This window comes from Babylonia areolata, chromosome 26 (genome assembly GCF_041734735.1).
Source record: "Babylonia areolata isolate BAREFJ2019XMU chromosome 26, ASM4173473v1, whole genome shotgun sequence".
In the NCBI taxonomy this organism is placed as follows: Eukaryota; Metazoa; Mollusca; class Gastropoda; order Neogastropoda; family Buccinidae; genus Babylonia; species Babylonia areolata.
The window spans coordinates 44079256-44100785 of record NC_134901.1 but is presented as its reverse complement, the minus strand read 5'-3'; the positions used below and the strand labels follow the sequence as shown (position 1 = coordinate 44100785).

Sequence of the window (21530 nt, the reverse complement as noted above, 5' to 3'; positions counted from 1 at the left end):
AACATCGACAGTTGATGCAGTTTGAGAAGAGCGCCCAGACGGGGGTGTGCAACAGACGAGTGGTTCAATCTTTGGACTTTTCAGTCTCAGGGTCCGGAGTTCGAACCCTGGTCTCGCGGCGCCTGGTGGGTTAAGGTGGGTATAACATGATAGATTTACGTAGTAGAAGACGTCATGAAAGGTCAGAAAGATGAAGTAAAAAAATAAAATAAAATAAAATAAAACCACATTACGTCACCTATTACGAGCGTAGTCTGTGACCAAGCTGCCTGGTTGCAGCGAAAATTAAGATATTTTTGTTTTTGTGTTTTTGTTTTGTTTAACAAAACAGGTGTTGGTTTTCAACTTTGTTTTTATTAACTAATATATATATATATATATATATATATATATATATATATATATGTGTGTGTGTGTGTGTGTGTGTGCGTGTGTGTGCGCGCGCGGAAGATCAGCAGAAACTTCAGAAAACCAGAAACAAACGCAGCCCAGTTGATGATGCTGCGTTCCATTTTATTCCCAGCCGAATCCGTCTGTTGACTTGTTGACTCCAGGCTGGTTCCCTGCAAACAGAACACGGGGAACGATCCTTTCATTTTTTGACTCACTTGTGTAAACAAAGTGAGTCTATGTTTTAACCCGGTGTTCGGTTGTCTGTGTGTGTGTGTGTGTGTGTGTGTGTCCGTGGTAAACTTTAACATTGACATTTTCTCTGCAAATACTTTGTCAGTTGACACCAAATTTGGCATAAAAATAGGAAAAATTCAGTTCTTTCCAGTCATCTTGTTTAAAACAATATTGCACCTCTGGGATGGGCACAAATTTTTTTTTTTTAAATGAAGCCTAATTATATGCAAACTGCATTTACTGTTATATTTATATTTTTTGTATTCTCTAAACTTGGCACTTTGACCTCTTATTCTGACACAACAAGAGGAGTCATTATTATCATTTTTTGTTCAAACAGGAACTTCTTTTGCTAAGCATGGAATTTTTATTTATTTTGCAAACGTTTTGGTGCAGATAGTAAAGAAGGGAAATTACTCTGTAATTAATGCTAGGGGACTTAATTTGCTTTAAACTGATCTTTCTCATCTTAAACATTACATTTTGAAATTATACTCAATACATAAAAAGCTTGGATTAAAAAAAAAAAAAATTAAGTGTATCACAAGTGAGTCTTGAAGGCCTTGCCTGTCTCGGTTTATTTTATTTTATTTTATTAATTCATTTATTTATTTATTGGTGAGCTCCCTCAACGCTTCGAATTTCCCACAAGTTTTAATTTCACCGTTGATTAATTAATCATCCTCAGTAACCTTCCCTGTTCCGAACTCTAGGAAGAGCATGGCTCTGTTTAACACGTTCCTGTTGTGGCTCGTTGATGCGTTTGCTATCAGTGGAACAGCGCGACCAGACTTCATCAGTGTGTCACCAAAAACCAGTCATTGGGAGGGAGATTGATCGTTCGGTCTCTTGGGGGGGGGGGGGGGGGGGGGGGATGCGGGTGACGTAATAAACTGTAGCTTGTTTACGCATGGTTCAGATTGGAGAGAAAAAAGAATCTGCAGCTTTTTTTTTTGTTTGTTTGTTTGGGGGTGGTGGTGGGACAGTTGTTCACGTGTGACTGTGAAAGAACCACACGTTCTGGTTGTCAGCGCGCGCGTGTGAACGCATGTGTAAGTGCAATGTAAACGTTTACTAAATGAATTTCTCTGGAAATACTTTACCTGTCAACACCAAATTTGGCTTTAAAATAGGAAAAAATTTCTCCACACATTCAAATTATAACGACAGTGCACAACTGGGTAAGGTAAAAAAAAAAAAAAAAATGATAAAGAAAGAAAAAAAAAGGTTTCCAAAGTCATTTTACTGATACATTTTCGTTTCTTTTTCACGAAACTTAAGATTTTTTTTTATTGTACACATGGACACGTTGATAAAAAGTAACTATTGTAGTTTTTAGTTGAAATAGAACATTCTTCGACTGGGTATGGAATCTGATTTGATGCGTAAATTTGCCAAGAGCAGCAACAGTTTGCCTTGTAGTCAGGCGTTAGTCTGAATACAATTATGGGATTTTGTGTTAAAAAAAAAAAGGACCTTACTCATCTAAAACGCGAAGTTTTGACACAAGAAAAGTTGTCTTTTACACTCAGTGTGAAGGTTTTGCACGATGTGCCTTCGTCCAAGTAATCGTTTGTAGGCAGGCTTGGCGACTTTTTATTTTTTATTAAAAAAAAATCTTTTATTTCTTTGAATTAAAAAAAAAAGTGTATAATTTTTATATTTTATTATCAGCTCATAGACTGCATTTTGGGTTCGCGAGGACATGATTATATATATATATTTAATGTAAAAAGATATATGTTTATATCTTTTTTAAAAGAAAAAAAAAGTAACACTTGCCCAACCTGTTCGTTTGAGTGTCGCCAGGTAATGAATGATAATTATGCAGGGTAAACAGGATGTCTGGATCTTTGGCGTGCAAAAACACTGTGCTGATAAAATGAACCCACCTACCTGCGCGTAATAAACTGTCATAAACTCCGGCCCCTCGAAGCGTCAGGGTTTTTCCTGCAGGTGGCTGTTTATGTTGTTTTCCCCATGTGTCATGGGGAGAGAGGGGAAGCTGACTTACACACACACACACACACGCACACACGCGCGCGCGCGCGCACACACACACAATCAATCAATCACACACACACACACACAAACACGCACACACATTCTCACTCTCTCTGAAGTAAGTTCTCCATCAACCAAGGTGGGCAACATTTTTTATTTTCTTCGTGTTGACAAGGGTTGATAAGAAAGAAGAAAAAAAGAAGAAGAAAAAAGAAAAGAAAAAAGGAGAACTTGACATGCATTTGGTGGAACAGTTTGAAAGCATGCAAGACAGAATTGTGTGACAAGACACACGACTCTCTCTCTCTCTCTCTCAAAATGACAAACACACACACACACACACACGCATATTTCGTCTGTTCTGCACACCACCAAGAACTTGAAGGCAGCTAATTTTGTCTGTCAATAATAAATTTAAAAAAAGAAAAAAAAAGGGGGGTTGGGGGTGGGGGATACAGACGGACTTGTATATCCAGTTCGGTAGGTTATAACGCATTATGTAAAGGTTACATCCGAAAACAATCTTACTCGGGGGGGGGGGGGGAGAGAAGAAGAAAAAAAATAAAAGGAAGATAGGGGAGGGGGGAGAGAATAGATAAAAGGAAACGTTAATCAATGGTTAACGATCTGAGGTGCAACTTGGCTGCGGCTTTTGTCCAGCCAGCGATGCTTTTTTTAACACGACCATCACCCCCTACCCCTCGGAACCCCCAGCAACGTGTCTGTTGACGGTACACAGACCCGTTAAACTTGAAGGTGAGGGGGGATAGTAGGAGAGGATGAGGGAGGTGGTGGTGGTGGTCGGGAGGGGGTTGGTGGCACTGATTATAAAAAAAAAAGAAAGAAAGAGAAAGAAAGAAAGCAAGTGTACTTTTAGATCAGTGGGTAAGGTTGGTGGGTGGGACATTAAAACATTTGGGTTGTGTTTTTTATTTATTTATTTTATATTATGAAAATATTATTTATCATTGTTATTATTATTATTATTTTCTGTTATTCAAATCTGTTTGTCGATAAATTGGTTTTTGGTGTGTGTTTTTAGTTGTTGTTTTTTTTTTTCTTTTTTTGTTGTTGTTTTGTTTTGTTTTTGTTTGATACTCCAGTCTATTTGTAGATCAGTGGGTTGGTGGTGGGAAGTTGTTTTATTATTTATTATTATTATTATTATTGGTGGTGGGAAGTTGCATCACCCCTTCCGCCGCCCCCCCTTCCCCCGCCCGCATCCCCCCCCACCCCCTCCCCGCTCGCACACACACACACACACACACGCGCGCGCGCGCGCCCCTCTCTCCCACCTCCCCTCCTAGTACAGTCACTTTCTGAGTCTGTTCAGTGAAAACAAAACAGCGCGCGCGCCAGTTGTCCGGTCTCAGCTGTGGCGCGTGGACGACACCCGGAGGAGTTGAAGCCAGTTTTTGTGTCATTAGAATTACTACTGCCTGTGGCGTTTTTATCCACACGTCTATAGAAGTCCGGGCGTTTCCTTTCACGGCTCAGAAGTCCTAGTTCATTGTGTCTTTGCGGGCTGTCGTTTTGTATGTGTATTATGTGCGGTGCCGTGTGGTAAAGGTGTGTGTTCTTGTGTGTGTGTGTGTGTGTGTGTGTGTGTGCATTGTCTTTTCTTTTTCTAAACTTGGGGTGGACAGACGATCAGCTGAATCACTCCACTGTCAGGTGTAAGTACTGCTGTCAAAAGTCCGGTTGGTGTTTTATTTATTTATTTATTTATTTTCTCTCTCTCTTCCTCTTATTTATTAATTCATGGCGGTTGACATCTTGTCATCTTGCAGCGACTGCTTGTGGCGTATATTAATTGTGTGTGTGTGTGTGAGAGAGAGAGAGAGAGAGAGGCGCGCTTGTGTGATATACCGAAGGATTAGGCACTCATTATTGTTATTTTTATTTTATTTTCATTACTGTTTATTGTTGATAGAGTTGTTGCTACTGCTACTATGATAGAAATGATGATGAAGATGTTGATGGTATTGTTGAGATTAACTTTCTCGCCTCGACATGTGTTTCTGTGCGGAAAAGAAACAAACAACACACACACACACACACAAGCAACATGCCATTATATGTCTCGGATCACAGTACACGGGATTTACAGATTTCCGAAATACTTGTTGAAGGTAGAGAGCATATATACTGCCCCAAGCCAGGTTAGTTAAGCCAGCGTATTCTGGCTGTTTTGGGCTTGTTTCAGGTAGCCAGCACACGGGGTCACATGAGAGCAGTCGAAATGAAATGAACTGTAATTTATATGCGGCGCTTAAACATTTCCACTCTTAGGTTTTGTGTTTTGTGTATGCCACTTGCCACACAAACACACTGACAGAAACAAACAAGAAACGATCAAATGCCAGAAGAGCGCACAATACGCACACACACACACACATGCGCTGGCTCACAAGCAAACACACACATTATATATATAGCATATGCTAGATGTGTAAAAAATATATCACGACTTTGACTAATAGCCTATTGGAAGTTATTATATTTGTAGCATTTTTTTAAGAGTGCAAGATAATAGTACTTTTCAGTTGTTCTCAGACAACGAATTTCAAGGAGAAAAGACTGTAATTCTTTTTTTTCAAAGGATGTGAGGTTTATTGTTATTGAATGACTTGGACCGTGCCCTCAAAGCAATAATTAGTAACAACATTGCCTACACTAATAATAATGCTGAATCTTGTGCAGATACAAATCAAAGTTCTTTCACATCAGTCTTTCAAACACATACGCAACTGATTCAGACTGATTCAGACGGATGACACACAAAACAGTTTTGTGGATCATTTCATTATCAGTTCGACATGACGTCATCACATGAGATGCGCTGTTGTCAAACGTAAAATGATTGCACTTCATTTACCCTCGTCGTGTCCGTATCATAACTGCCAGAGATCTCGGTCGGGTGCAATTCGGATTCCCCATGATGGCACTACTTGTCAATGGTGCTACTGTTTCCAGTTTTATCGTCTCAGTAGCGCTGCATTTCAATAGCATCATGTACGTATCGATAGCACTTTTTTTTCTCTCTCTCCCCAACCAACTGGTCTTTTAGCGCTACGTGTCAGTCGCGCTGAGCATCAATATCGATGGCTCTGTTCCCCAGAATTTGCAGAGCATGCATGCAAAATACATCCTGTGATGGCTTGACGAAATTTAGATATGTCCAGTTGTTCACGGATATCTAAATCTCGATGTTTTTGATTGGGTAATGTGATTATCCTGTCTACTTAAAAAAAGTACTTTGGCCAGTTAAATTAGTAAGTTCATCTCCCCCCCCCCCCCTTTTTTTTATAGGCTGCACATAGAAATTCGTTTTAGGTAGTATGGATCTGCCTTTGCTAGAAAAAGTAATTTTTGCTGGCTGACTGGGCCTCGATCTGGTTTTTCATCGCTTTGTGTTCCGAACAGTTTTGTTTGTCACGACTCCCGAACCTGCCCTTGTAGCAGGAAATCGTGGGATTCATTATGGGAAAAACTCAGCTAGCGCATCTGAATTATTATGCTGTGCTACGCATGTGGCATTAGTTTTTGACGGTCACAGTTATTATGTGCTGTCGAAACATCGTTAAAATCCCTTTACCTGGCAACGTCTTGTCCACCGCCATCTTGTAATCACTGTGTGCTGTGGCCCGAACATCGATTTTAAATGGTTAAAAAAAAAAGAAGAAAAAAAAAGAAGAAATAAAAAACAACAACAACAACAGAAACGATATGTATATTTTACTAGACCTTTTAAGACAACATACATTGTTATTCATTCATTTATTTATTCTTATGATTTGTTAAAAAAACAAAAAAACAAAAACAACCCATTCGCTGCTGCAGTGCATTGTACCATTTTTGACTCACTTGTGTAAACGAAGTAAGTCTATGTTTTGACCCGGTGATAAGTTGTGTGTGTGTGTGTGTGCGCGCGCGCGTCCATTGGTAAATTTTAACATTGCCATTTTCTCTGGAAATATTTTGTCTGCCAATTCCAAAATTGGCTTAAACATAGTATGAAAAAAAAGTCTTCACAGTCATACCAGTAAGAGGTTGTAACTCTACCGAATTGAGCAGTATTTACCAATTATTAACGGTTTATTTCGTGAAGATATGTTCCGAAATCCGAAAATTCTAAAAACCGCTTTCCATTGAGTTTGGTTGACAGGAAGGTAGCTTGTTTTCGAAGATGACATGACCTCGTGTTTCTTGTTCACAATCAAAAGGAAAGAAACACAAATTCTGGACAGAACACTTACACAGTTACAGTGATACTAACTACACCATCAGCGTGTTTACTGCATATAAGTATTCTAAAGTGGACACTGATTAAACGGGAATGAACACAAAAGAAAAATTGAATCGATCGTTTCTTTCTGTGGACTGGTTTGTGCAGATCTAGAGATTTACGTGTTGCGATGTGTTTGAAGGAGATGGCAGCGTCGTCTTTACCGCCGAAAAAAATAATCTAGATATAATGAAACACACACAAAAAATATGATGAAAACGGCGTTATTACGTCCACTGCAATCGTCTGTTTATCGCACGAAGAACGTCAACATTTGTTTTAATTTTTAAATTTAGTCAATGGACGTCAGGTGTGCTGCAGTCTTGGGGATCAGTCTGCTTCCATTGGAAATGTACGTGCAAGGTTCGATCCCGCTGCATGCCTCCCCCCCAAAAAAAAACAAAAACAAAACAAACAAACAAAAAAACAAACAAACAAGAAAACTTATATTTCATATTTAATGCAGAGCAGTTTTCAACGATTTTTTTAGATCTCTTTTTTTCTCTCTCTCCCCATGATTCCTTTACTGGATAAAGTGCTAAGCACAAGTGAGTCTTGAAGGCTTTGCCTCTTGTCTGTTGTGAAATGTATCATTTTTAGATAATAAATTCAGTTATGTGTCATATTTTAAGTACATAAATGTCTGATTTAAAAAAAATGAAAACGTCTATTAAAAAAAAAAATCACCAAAAAAACAAACTTGGTCTGGAATGACAATCTAAACTAAAAACACCACCATCACCACCACCCAAGACAAACCAACCTGACACCTCATTCAGTTCACTTACTCAGTGCCATATCCATATAGATTGTAGACTTTGCTGGATGTGAACTCGCTCAAACTATTTGGATGACATTGATTAGAAAATAAATGCACATTGAAAAAAAAAAAAGATAAAAGAAGAAAAAAAGAAGGCATGTGTATGTGCGCACACACACACTTACATCGCCTGCTAACGCACACACAAGCGCACATACACACACACACACCCACACACACACAGCCCTGCGACAAATAGAATAGAGAGATTATAAAATAAAATAAAAAAGAAAGAAAAAGGGTTGGGGATGGCAGGGTTTGGCATGGGGTGGGTGGGTGGGTGTGGGGGCGTAAACACAATAGTGATCCATGTCATAAAACTGACAGCAGACACTGGAGTGCTGACTGGTGGGACAGCCAGCCGTTATCTGTGGCCAGATGAAGAAGCCACTGCCAACACCACAGTATAACACACCGTCATGCAGACAACAGCATATGGTCCCCATTCGGAACTCCGTCTTCACCTCAGCCGTGGCATAAATTTTAATCCACCGGATGCAGACCAGGTTGCAGCCTATGGTTTATTATCTTTGCAGTGAACAGTCTTCTCAGTGAACTTTTTCTTCACCTCACTGTTGGTTGGTTTTCGATCAGAGGGGAGTTTGCTTTAAAAGTTGTGAGGGTGAGCAGGAGTTAGTTTGCCGGTACAACTGTAGCAGTGTAAGTACAGGAGGATGTGTTGGACAACAAGTTGCCAACCACTTTATTCATGAGCTGAAATTGTTTTGCTCCGTTATTTATGAGTCAGTCAGTATGGTATTGTAAACACGCATGCATTAACTCTCTGTCTCTTTCTCTCTGTCTCTCACACACACAGATAGATATGCATACACTCACACACGCACACACCCTCACATGCATGCACACACTGAAGAAAAAGCACTTTGAAAAAAGGGCTTTATTTGAAAGTCAACTGTGGTCTACTGAAAGAAGGGAGAATTAAACCCAGGACTCTAGCTTCCCACTTTAACCGCTGTGCTACCACTCCATTTCATTTTTTTTTTTATTTTTTTTTTTTTTATTGCTTTCTTTTTCTCACATCAGTAATCCTGCCCTCTGAAGGAAGAAGGGAGAATTAAACCCAGGACTCTAGCTTCCCACTTTAACTGCTGTGCTACCCCTCCATTTCATGTGGCTTTTTGGTGTTTTTTTGTTTTTTGTTTTTCTTTCTTTTTCTCACATCAGTAATCCTGCCATCTGAGCTGGATGCTGTATGTCCTGTTCTCATACTTTCATTGATAGTTTCCTGCTTTTATTTATTTATTTTTTGTTTTTGTAAGCACATATAATGCTGTTTGGTTGTTTTTGGTTTTGTTTTGTGTGTGTGTGTGCACAGTGTTCTGAAGAAATGTCATAAAACTAAAAAGTTTTTAAACAAAAGGTGATAATGATGGGTATTATGAAGAAATGTAATTAAAACAAAGTTAAAAAAAAAAAGAAAAAAAGGTGATAATGATGAAGATGGAGGTGGTGGTGGTGGAGATTTAACAGTGTCCACAGAACAGGTAGTTGTGTCTGTTCTAGATGATGATGATAATGATGATATTGACGATGATGAATGTGGTACTAAACTGATATGCTGATGATACTGATGATGATTGCGGTGATTGCCTGTTGTGTGTCCACAGAGAGACGGTGGTGGTGGTGGTGGTGGTGAGGGGGCCAGTCGTTGATGGGGATGATGAGGAGTGGGAGGTGGCTACAGGCTGCGATGGCGCCAGTGGTGGAGGTGGTGATGATGGTGGTGGTGTTGGCGGCGCTGTGTCCAGGTGTCAGGGCACAGGAGGGAGTCCGAGTGGCAGGACAGAGCAGGGTGTTGTGTAAGTCTGTGTGTGTGTGTGTGTGTGTCTGTGTGTCTGTATCCTTGTGTGTTTTGTTTGAATGTGTGGGTGGCTGTGTGTGTGTGTGCGTGTGAGTGATAGAGAGAGGGGTTTGAAGTAAAATAAAATTATAATTCAGTTGCTTAGCGTCAATAAACTGCTGGTCATTTGGCGTCTGGCAGTATTAACTAAACACAAATGTCTTTATTGGAACAATGGAAGACTTACACAAGGCAGGAAATCAAAATGTCGATCAGCACCTAAAAGAGCCATGCAGAATTGTAATGATGGATTCCTGCTCTTGGAAATCTTCCCCAAAACAAATCAAACAAAGGAGTAGTTTGTTTCAGCAAAGAAATGTCCTGTAATCTAAACGGGTATGATTCATCCAGTAACGTATAATGTGTATAAAAACCTAAGGTTATGGATCTCCCTGCAGTCAGTCACAGAGGGATACACAAGAGTTGCTTCTGTGTATTATTTTGTGGTGTAACTTTTTGATGTGGCCATGTTGTTATATCATGACGTAGTGATTTTATCAAAATACGAATTTTTTTTTCTTTCTTTCCTCAGCAGGGGGAAGAGAAGCTGTCAACAACGTCCCCTTCCCAGTGAAGGTGGGGGGAGGGGCAGGAGGGGGACATGGCAGTGAGAGACAGGGGCACCCTCCTCTCCCTCCTGCACAGCAGCAAGACGTCGGCCAGCCCGTCCGTCAGCACGGCGCCGCAGCTCAGGACAGGGGAGATGGGCGGCAGCAAGCGCAGTGCCGGGTTGCTTCAGCAGCTGCAGCAGCAGGGGAATCTCCAACAGCAGCAGCTGGCAGTGAACCAGCAGGATCTCGACCACAACAAAGCACAGGCAGTCAACAGCCAACAGCAGCAGCAGGCACAGTCACAGAACTGGATGGGGCAGAAGCCTCAGCTTCAGGACGTGCAGGACATTGCACCACAGCAGCAGCAACAACAACAACAACAGAATGTGGCAGTGTTCAATCAGCAGCCAGCCGTGCCGCAGGGGAAAGGTGATGACGCCGCCATCCCCCCAGCCGGTCAGCAGGCGTTTCCCAAGAAACAGCTGGAGGTTGCAGGGGCAGACAAGGACCAGACTGCCCACCAGGGGGCACCCCAGGCAGAGCGCCGCGCCCAAGAGCAGCGAGAGGCGGCCCAGGAAGCAGCGTACCGCCAGCAGGAGCTGCTCAGGCAGCAGCAGGTGGAGAGGGTCAGGGAGCAGCAGGAGGCCATCCGCAAACAGCTGGAGGAGCAGAAACACTTCCAGCAGCAACAGAACTTGCAGCAACAGCAACAGCAGCAACAGCAGCAGCAAGACAGCTTTCACAACAACAACAATAACCAGCAGCAGAAAGTCAACAACGACAACAGCCTATCAGATGTAAGCGTTCACAAGCCGGATCAACCCGGGGAGCCCCCAAAGGAGGCTGTCCCCACCCCCCGCCCCAAAACTGCCCCTGAGCAGCGTTTCCAGCAAGTGCCGGAACAACAACAACAACAACAAAGAGACCGAGACACGGCCGAGCAAGACTCGCAGCAGCCTGTGCAGAACGTGAACGTGAACAGAGACGTTCAGTATGAGAACGACCAGCGGCAGGCAGAGAACGCACAAGGGGGGTTCCGGAAGGTTCCGGAGGTGGCGGAGAGCAACCTGAACGAGGTGCCGCGAGAGCGCTTCCCCTCGGAGCAGCAGGTGAGGGAGGTGGGGGGCATGCACATCAACTGGGACTGGGACGACTTCTCCATCACCTTTGAGCAGTACGGAGCCGCTGAGATGAAGGTCAGGGTCGTTTGGGGGGTGGGGGGTGGGAATGGGGCTTTTGGTCAGTGCTGTGCTTGTCTGGTTAGTCTTCAAGGGTTGTTTTTTTGTTGCTTTGAGCCGTCTTGGTTTTGAATCTGTGCGTGTTTCTGTCAGTGTGTGGCTCTGTCTCCCTCCCTCTCTTGTTTTTTGGTGTTGTATGTTTTCTGAATGATTTTACTTTGTCAGCTGTTTAGTGTGTGTGTGTCTTTGTGTGTGTGCGCGTGTGTGTGTGTGTATGTGTTATGTGTGAGGGAGTATCTGAGCACACCTGGTGTGCAGGTAGACGTGTTGATGTGGTGGGTGGTGTGCAGGTAAACATGTGTTGTGTTGGGTGGTGTGCTGGTAGACGTGTTGATGTGGTGGGTGATGTGCAGGTAGACATGTGTTGATGTGGTGGGTGGTGTGCAGGTAGACGTGTTGATGTGGTGGGTGGTGTGCAGGTAGACATGTTGATGTGGTGGGTGGTGTGCAGGTAAACGTGTTGTGGTGGGTGGTGTGCTAGTGAACATGTGTTGATGTGGTGTGCAGGTAGATGTGTTGATGTGGTGGGTGGTGTGCAGGTAAACGTGTTGTGGTGGGTGGTGTGCTAGTGAACATGTGTTGATGTGGTGTGCAGGTAGATGTGTTGATGTGGTGGGTGGTGTGCAGGTAAACGTGTTGTGGTGGGTGGTGTGCTAGTGAACATGTGTTGATGTGGTGTGCAGGTAGATGTGTTGATGTGGTGGGTGGTGTGCAGGTAGATGTGTTGATGTGGTGGGTGGTGTGCTGGTAAACATGTGTTGATGTGGTGGGTGGTGTGCAGGTAAACATGTGTTGATGTGGAGTGTGGTGTGCAGGTAGACGTGTTGATGTGGTGGGTGGTGTGCTGGTAGACATGTGTTGATGTGGTGTGCAGGTAAACATGTGTTGATGTGGTGGGTGGTGTACAGGTAGACATGTTGATGTGGTGGGTGGTGTGCAGGTAAACATGTGTTGATGTGGAGTGTGGTGTGCAGGTAGACGTGTTGATGTGGTGGGTGGTGTGCTGGTAGACATGTGTTGATGTGGTGGGTGGTGTGCAGGTAAACTTGTGTTGATGTGGTGGGTGGTGTGCTGGTAGACATGTGTTGATGTGGTGGGTGGTGTGCAGGTAAACTTGTGTTGATGTGGTGGGTGGTGTGCAGGTAAACATGTGTTGATGTGGTGGGTGGTGTGCAGGTAAACATGTGTTGATGTGGTGGGTGGTGTGCAGGTAAACATGTGTTGATGTGGAGTGTGGTGTGCAGGTAGACGTGTTGATGTGGTGTGTGGTGTGCAGGTAAACGTGTTGATGTGGTGGGTGGTGTGCAGGTAGACATGTGTTGATGTGGTGTGCAGGTAAACGTGTGTTGATGTGATGTGCAGGTAAACATGTGTTGATGTGGTGGGTGGTGTGCAGGTAAACATGTGTTGATGTGGTGGGTGGTGTGCAGGTAAACATGTGTTGATGTGATGTGCAGGTAAACATGTGTTGATGTGATGTGCAGGTAGACATGTGTTGATGTGGTGGGTGGTGTGCCAGTAAATAACCATGCAGTGGTAGTGATGCGGTGGGGCCATGTGGTGTGGGTGTTCAGGTTCGCCGGGCGCACCATGCCACCACAGGGGAGCCGTGGCCCCTGCCCCAGTACTACACCAAGAAGGAGAAAAACATCATGGTGGTGGACCCCGAGTTTCAGTTCTCCGTCACCAGCAACATCTCCTGTGACGTCATTGACCAGGTCGGTGTGTAGGTGTTTGTGTGTGTGTGTGTGTGTGGGCGAGTGTGTGTGTGTGTGTGTGAGTGTGTGTGTGTGTGTACGTATGTGTGTGTGAAGGGAGGGTGATGTTTGTGTAGGTTTTTTTTGTCTGTGTGTTGTGTGTATGTGTGTGGGAGGAGGGTGGGTGGGTGTGATTTTTTGTTTGTTGTGTTGTGTGTGCGTGTGCGTGTGTGCATATATGTGTTTGTGTGTGGAGGCAAATATTTCATGATACGATATGGATCAGTTGGCATGCTTTGACGCCTCTAGTTATACTGGAACTGAAACTGGGGACCGAAGTGACACTTGTGCTTGCATGGCGTTGTGGATGCAGGCGATAGAGCGGTACCGGAACCGCATCCGGCTGTACTCGCTGGAGGACATGTACGACAACCTGCAGAATGCGGAGGGCACCTACGTGGAGAACCCTGACGCCAAGTACCGCTCCTCGCTCTACCAGAGGGCGCCGGTCATCTCCACCTTCTCTCTCAAGATCCGCAAGCCCTGCTCCGTCTACCCTTCCATGGAGAGCGATGAGTCGTGTAGGTTTTTGTGTGTGTGTGTAGGAAAAGGGTTGGGTGACTAGGGGTTGTGTTTTGGTTTTGTGTGTGTGTGTGTGACATTGTGTGTGTGTGTATTTGTGTGTGCGTGTGTGTGTGTGTGACTGTATGTCTGTGTGTGTGTGTGTGTGTGTGCTTGTGTGTGTGTGTGTGTGTGTGTGCATGTGTGTGTGTCATTGTGTGTGTGGGTTTGGGTTTGTGTGTGTGTGTGTCTGTGTGTCTGTCTGTGTGACTGTATGTCTGTGTGTGTGTGTGTGTGTGTGTGCTTGTGTGTGTGTGTTTATGTGTGCATGTGTGTGTGTGTCACTGTGGGTGCATGTGTGTGTGGGTTTGGGTTTGTGTGTGTGTGTTTGTGTCTGTCTGTCTGTGTGACTGTATGTCTGTGTGTGTGTGTGTGTGTGCTTGTGTGTGTGTCACTGTGGGTGCATGTGTGTGTGGGTTTGTGTGTGTGTGTGTGTGTTTCTGTCTGTCTGTCTGTATGTGTGACTGTATGTCTGTGTGTGTGTGTTTATGTGTGCATGTGAGTGTGTGTCACTGTGGGTGCATGTGTGTGTGGGTTTGGGTTTGTGTGTGAGTGTGTCACTTGCGTGTGACTTTGTGTGTGTGCCACTGTGTGTGTGTGTGTGAGAATGTGTGCAAGTGAGTCACTGTGTGTGTAAGTGATATTCGCGTGCACACTTTTGTATAACTATGAGATTTATTATCCATTGTTCTGTCCTTTGTAAGCAGCGAGTTGTTGTGCGTGTGAAGGTTTTTTTATCTGAAGTGTGTGAAAGAACATATTTCTGTGGGCTTATTTGCTTTGTGTATGTGCACCTGTTGGTGAATCTTTCATCGTAGTTTATACACACACTCACACATTTTCACTCAGCTAGGAAGAAGGAAAAAGAAGGTGAAGGTTTCTTTCCAAACTTCACTCCTGTTGCCCTAGGTGTTGGTAACTCAAGATGTCCATGTCTGAGTTGTGGCTTACACTAGTTACAGTGCCATCAGTACACTAAACACTATTGTAGATTTTTTTTTATTTTTTTATTTTTTTTAATCTTCAGCCTTTGTAAAACGAGGTTATTGTAGCTTGATTTTTTAAACAGTTTCTGCTTTGTAAATGTTTTTTTTTAAAGTAGGGTAATTGGTTTTGCTGAACGAAAGTGAGGCACAGAGAAAGTGTGTTGGTGGAAACCCTGACCTGTCTTCTCAGTTTTATCCATTGTGTGTGTGTGTTGTGTGTGTGTATTGTGTGTGCATGTGTGTGTGTTGTGTGTGTGTTTGTGTATTGTGTGTGTGTTTGTGTGTGTGTGTGTATGTGTGTAATGTATGTGTTGTGTGTTGTGTGTGTGTGTATTGTATGTGTGTATTGTATGTGTTGTATGTATTGTGTGTGTTTGTGTGTGTGTATTGTATGTGTTGTGTGTGTGTATGTGTGTTGTATGCGTTGTGTGTTGTGTGTGTGTGTGTGTTGTATGTGTTGTGTTTTTTGTGTTGTGTGTGTGTGTGCGTGTGTGTATGTGTGTGTGTGTGTTTCTTTGCATGTGTGTGTGTGCGTGTGTGTATGTGTTTGTGTGTGTGTGTGTGTGTGTGTGTGTGTGTGTGTTTCTTTGCATGTGTGTGTGTGTATGCCTGCAGACGACCTGGTGGTGAAGAAGTCCGGAGCGTACCTGTGGGCCAACGAGGTGTGGGGCTTGCTACGAGGTCTGGAGACCCTGAGTCAGCTGGTGTGGAGGGGGCCTGACGACCGTGTGAGTACCACCGCCCCTTTCTGGGGATTTTCACATCTTGGGAGGGACCCCACCTTTGCAGAATGGTTAACTCACTCAGTACAGCCTCTTTCCTCTACACAGACCCCTCGGATGTCCAGTGGGTGTCTGAATGACCCAACCTTTAGCTTCCGTCATCAGAATTGTGGTATTCTTTGTCAACATTCACCTCTTCAGTATAAGAGCGTTCCGCTTGTAATATTTTGATGATGGTAATTGGGGGTGAAACGCTGTTAACGTCTGTCTCTTTCGCCATTCGTATGGAGAGAGTTAAGATGCTTATCTGCTGTGAGGGGCCTGGGTTCGAATCTGGCTCTCGCCCTTTCTCCCAAGTTTGACTGGAAAATTTTGATCTGAGCATTTAGTCATTTGGATGAGACGATAAACCCAGGGTCCTGTGTGCAGCACGGTCTTGGCGTACTGAAAAAGATCCCACGGCAACGAAAGTGTTGTCCTCTGGCAAAATTCTGTTAAAGAAATTCACTCTGCTAGCTACACAAATATATATATGCATGCACACAAAGCTGGACTAAGTGCGTTGGGTTATGCTACTGGTCAGGCATCTACCTAGCAGATATGGTGTAGCATATATGGATTCGTCCTAACACAGTGACACCACCTTGAGAAACAAACTGACTTTTCCCATCATTCTGATGACATGGTCAACCCAGGTCCCTTGTGCAGCATGCACTTAGCGCACGTAAAAGAACCCATGGCAACAAAGGGGCGTTGTCACATGGCAAAATTTGTGCATAAAAACAACTCACTTTGGTAGTGAAACAAATACTCTTACAAATAGAAAAAGAAAAGGTGATGCCACACTGTGGCTAGGCGTGCTCCCTGGGTAGAAATCTGTTGTTACGAAAAGTGATACAACACGACACAACACGACACAACACAACACAACACTTTTCTGAATCCTAGGTTGGTGTGTTACTGCTTTTTTCATTCTTTGTCCATTTGTTTTGGACTCTTTCAGAATTTTATTATTATTAATTTTTGTTTGTTTGAAGGAAATGCATTTAGTAGGTGTGGGAGGGGCGGGGAGGGGAGGGGTCTAAGGTTTTTGACTGTACGGTTTGAGGTGGTTTATGGGAATTTTCTGCTTCACAAAGTATTAAAGGTTGTTGTCTTTAAAGCGGAAAGTGTTTGGAAACTTGGCTTTCATTATATGTAGACAGTCCATAAGTGGACATTCATGCGCCAGCCCATGAACATATATACAAATGTACAAGTTCAGTGATGCGGAGAATTGTAATAACGCTTTTAAACCCGTTTTCAGTTAGTGGTAAGTATGGAAACCCCTTTGAAGGTGTTCACGTTCTCACAGGATTGGTTGGTGGTTAAGGATGCTGAGAAAGGCACAGCAGTGGCCCCCCTCCACAACTGCTATCGAACTGCATGAGTGAAAGCTAGATTTGAACTTAGAAGGGGGGTGTAGGGGTGGGAAGAGAACGGGGGGGCTTGGGGGGTTCGGGGGGGTGGGGTGGGGGGGGGACATGCATGATGCAACCCCCCCACCCCCTACCCCACCCTTCTCTCAGCTCTCAGAAAAATGTGTTGCCGTAGACAAGCTGGGTGATAAGCCTGTATGATGAAGAGGGGAGGAGAAGGAGGATGGGGGGTGGGGGTGGGGGATTCGTGGATCAAGACACCCTGTGACTTTGATGGGGGGAGGACACAGATGTTGGTGTCGTTCACTGCCTTGCTGACGGGTGGGGGGGGGGGGGGGGGGGGGGGGGTGACCGGATGAAAGCTGTGGTGAAAAAAATCAACTCCAGTGGAGCACTGTAGGAGACTGTGGGCTGATAGGATTACAAACTGGCAGCTGTGTGTGTGTTTGTGTGAGAGAGAGAGAGAGAGATGTCGAGTCAAAATGATCTTTATTGACGGTAAAAGAATAAGTTTATTTTTTATGCCCTGCCTCCATGAGGGTGTGTGTGTGCACGCATGCATGCGTGCATGTGTGTGTGTGTGTGTGTGTGTGAGCATCCCCATTTAAAAAAAAAAAAAGATTTATAACCAGTTTTGTTATATCCGTTTCTGTGTGTGCGAGTGTGTATGCATGTGTGTGAAAAGATGGGGTTTTATTATGACTGCCGTAAGGTCGGCACTTGCTGTCTTTGTTATGTTTTGGGATGAAGTTTGGGTATTAGGATACCCAGCAAAGAACTATTTTTCATTCTGTATGGTCAAAACTTAAATTTGTATTCAGTCATTAATCAATCAGGCAGTTCAGATGATTAAATCAAAACCTACACATCATCAAGAGAATGAGCCAAGGTTTACATTGTACTGAAATGTCTCGTCAGTATCTGGGCATCCAGCTAAATCTATACCGTAGCCCTGTGTGCTGTTTGTAAAAAAAAACACATGGCAACGAAAGGGTTGTTGTCCCTGGCAAAATGCTGTGGAAAAATCCGATTTGACAGGAAAATAAATACACTTGCAGGCAGGAAGAAAACATGCACAAAAGAAAGGGTGGCGCTCTCAGTGTAGTGACGCACTCTCCCTAGGGAAAGCAGCCCTATTTTCACACTGAGAACTCTTTTGACAGGAGAGCAGTACAGTACAATGTGGAGTGATGGCCTAGAGGTAACGCGTCGGCCTAGAAAGCGAGAGAATCTGAGCGCGCTGGTTCGAATCACGGCTCAGCCGCCGATATTTTCTCCCCCTCCGCTAGACCTTGAGTGGTGGTCTGGACGCTAGTCATTCGGATGAGATGATAAACTGAGGTCCCGTGTGCAGCATGCACTTAGCGCACGTAAAAGAACCCACGGCAACAAAAGGGTTGTTCCTGGCAAAATTCTGTAGAAAAATCCACTTCGATAGGAAAAACAAATAAAACTGCACGCAGAAAAAAATACAAAAAAATGGGTGGCGCTGTAGTGTAGCGACGCGCTCTCCCTGGGGAGAGCAGCCCTGAATTTCACACACAGAAATCTGTTGTGATAAAAAGAAATACAAATACAGTGTGATACGATGCGATACAATGCAATACAATATGATACGATACAATGCAATGCAATACAACAGAACAGCGCAACACAACACAATACAATGCAATACGGCACAGCTTAACACAACCCAACCCAACCCAATACAGTGTGTGCTGTGCCGTGTTGCTTCCAGCTGTACGTGAAGGAGAGCGTGATCAGTGACTACCCCCGTTTCCCCCACCGTGGCATCCTGATTGACAGCTCCCGGCATTTCATCTTTAAAGAGGTCCTCTACGACATGATGGTAAGGGCCATGTTTGTTTCACCATGCGGCCTGCCCCACCCCACCCCCCCACCCCCCACGTCCACCTGCTTACTCCACAGAGGACAGCAAAGCAAACAAAGTGGGTGAGACTGGCCCAGATTCTGTCCAATATAGACTGTTAGGTAGGGTGGATTTTTCGTTTACAAGGTCAGTGGTACAGGCTTTGCTTTCGACCCATGTGTGCAAACACCCGAGTGAGGCTGTGTTATCGCCTCGTTCCTGTGTGCCAGTGTGTGTGTGTGTGTGTGTGGTGTCAACATTAATGAAAGGTTGGCATTTTCTCAGCTATGGCAAGTGGTGTAGGGTTCAAACATGGCAGGATGGATGGAAGTGATGAATGAAGGGTTTTACAGTCATCCCTTTGCTGGTCATGTGACCAGCAGGTCTTGAGGCTGAGAGAGGGATGGGGGTGGGGGGTGGGGTGGGGGGGTTAATTGAGCAGTTGGGGGGAGGAGGGCGAGTAAAAGCATAACAGAGCTTTTGTTTTTTTCCTTCAGTTGGTGATTAGTTATGTGGACAAAGTTTTTGTCAGTTGGTGATTAATTACGTGGACAAAGTTTTTGTCAGTTGGTGATTAGTTATGTGGACAAAGATTTTGTCAATTGGTGATTAGTTACGTGGACAAAGTTTTTATCAGTTGGTGATCAGTTCCGTGGACAATGTAAACTCTTTCAAGAGTCAGGACTGGTCAGTCGGTTGTTATTTACAAACATCCTGTTGTGAGATGATCCTCATTGCCTTGTCCATCTTGTTCTTGTTCTGTAACTTCTTTTGTTGGATTGGGTGTGTTTGATATGAGATTTGAAGGCCTTGCCTCTTACGTACTTTGATGTGTTCTTTGTTGGTTTGTCGGAAGTAGGGAAATTTGAAACGAAAAGAAGACGACATTGTTCAGAACCTTGACTTGAGTAGTGAATCATCATTTCCAGGCATTGTTGAGGGTAATCCTGTCGGAGACAGTAGTGAATCATCATTTCCAGGTATTGTTGAGGGTAATCCTGTCGGAGACAGTAGTGAATCATCATTTCCAGGCATTGTTGAGGGTAATCCTGTCGGAGACAGTAGTGAATCATCATTTCCAGGCATTGTTGAGGGTAATCCTGCCGGAGACAGTAGTGAATCATCATTTCCAGGCATTGTTGAGGGTAATCCTGCCGGAAACAGTAGTGAATCATCATTTCCAGGCATTGTTGAGGGTAATCCTGTCAGAGACAGTAGTGAATCATCATTTCCAGGCATTGTTGAGGGTAATCCTGCCGGAAACAGTAGTGAATCATCATTTCCAGGCATTGTTGAGGGTAATCCTGCCGGAAACAGTAGTGAATCATCATTTCCAGGCATTGTTGAGGGTAATCCTGCCGGAAACAGTAGTGAATCATCATTTCCAGGCATTGTTGAGGGTAATCCTGTCAGAGACAGTAGTGAATCATCATTTCCAGGCATTATTGAGGGTAATCCTGCCGGAGACAGTGGTGAATCATCATTTCCAGGCATTGTTGAGGGTAATCCTGCCGGAAACAGTAGTGAATCATCATTTCCAGGCATTGTTGAGGGTAATCCTGTCGGAGACAGTAGTGAATCATCATTTCCAGGCATTGTTGAGGGTAATCCTGTCGGAGACAGTAGTGAATCATCATTTCCAGGCATGTTGAGGGTAATCCTGTCGGAGACAGTAGTGAATCATCATTTCCAGGCATTGTTGAGGGTAATCCTGTCGGAGACAGTAGTGAATCATCATTTCCAGGCATTGTTGAGGGTAATCCTGTCGGAGACAGTAGTGAATCATCGTTTCCAGGCATTGTTGAGGGTAATCCTGTCGGAGACAGTAGTGAATCATCATTTCCAGGCATTGTTGAGGGTAATCCTGTCGGAGACAGTAGTGAATCATCATCTCCAGGCATTGTTGAGGGTAATCCTGTCAGAGACAGTAGTGAATCATCATCTCCAGGCATGTTGAGGGTAACCCTGTCGGAGACAGTAGTGAATCATCCTTTCCAGGCATGTTGAGGGTAATCCTGTCGGAGACAGTGGTGAATCATCATTTCCAGGCATGTTGAGGGTAATCCTGTCGGAGACAGTCTCTTCAAGGATGGAAGTACTTGCAATGAGCAAACCACAAATTTCCATTATCATGAAAAGATAAAAGCTCGTTTCTGCAGAAGCAAATGATTTGTGCTGATGACGGTTGGAGTAGGCTCAACGCTTGGCATATGTCAGAGATGGATGCAGACTTACTGTTGGGCCAACACCGTAGCGAGAACCGTACAATCTTTTTTTTTTTTTCTTGACTGCAGTGGGAAGGCATTTACAACTGATCTTTTGTGAAGGACGATGACTCTCAAACTAGGAAGCGAAAGCTTATCCACTGCAATGAGAATCCATTTACAGCTTAGTCTTTTGTGAAGGACGATGACTCTCAAACTAGGAGGCAGGATTGCACTGGCCATTAGTGCTGCAGCCTTGGGGGCTGGTTGACATTTGGGAACTGTTCACATGCTAGCTGTCCTAAAACCCTCTTGGCCAAGAGAGTGGGGATGTAAATTGGTCGAGACTGTGTTCCATAATCAAATTTGAGGCCAGATATTGGGGACAGCAGTTGCCGCCTCTCCTCTGCTTTCCTGATGGTCACAGTCAGACATGACCTGACGATCATACATCCAGCGTGTGATCTGGTTATTACACTATAATGTTCTTTTTCTTCTTTTAGTTTCTCTCTTTTTTTAATTTATTATTTTTTATCAGCTTACCTTTGTTTGGAGGTTATCAGCCTTAGATGAAAAGCAAGGGAAGTTAGAAGCGTAATGTGCTGTACAGGGTAATTAAACAG

At 44.0% G+C, this 21530-nt stretch overlaps 1 protein-coding gene across 2 annotated transcripts in view; it reads left to right on the top strand.

The window, feature by feature from the left end:
* The first annotated feature begins 4022 nt into the window (after positions 1-4022).
* Positions 4023-21530, top strand: part of LOC143300402 (uncharacterized) — a 51337-nt gene continuing 33829 nt past the window's right edge. For both annotated transcript variants that reach the window (XM_076614039.1, XM_076614040.1), the window contains exons 1-7: positions 4023-4307; positions 9368-9559; positions 10133-11347; positions 12964-13107; positions 13460-13667; positions 15309-15421; positions 18572-18682. In XM_076614039.1, the coding sequence (XP_076470154.1) occupies positions 10202-11347; positions 12964-13107; positions 13460-13667; positions 15309-15421; positions 18572-18682 (1722 nt within the window). In that variant the 5' untranslated portion in view covers positions 4023-4307; positions 9368-9559; positions 10133-10201. The remainder of the gene's footprint in view (positions 4308-9367; positions 9560-10132; positions 11348-12963; positions 13108-13459; positions 13668-15308; positions 15422-18571; positions 18683-21530) is intronic.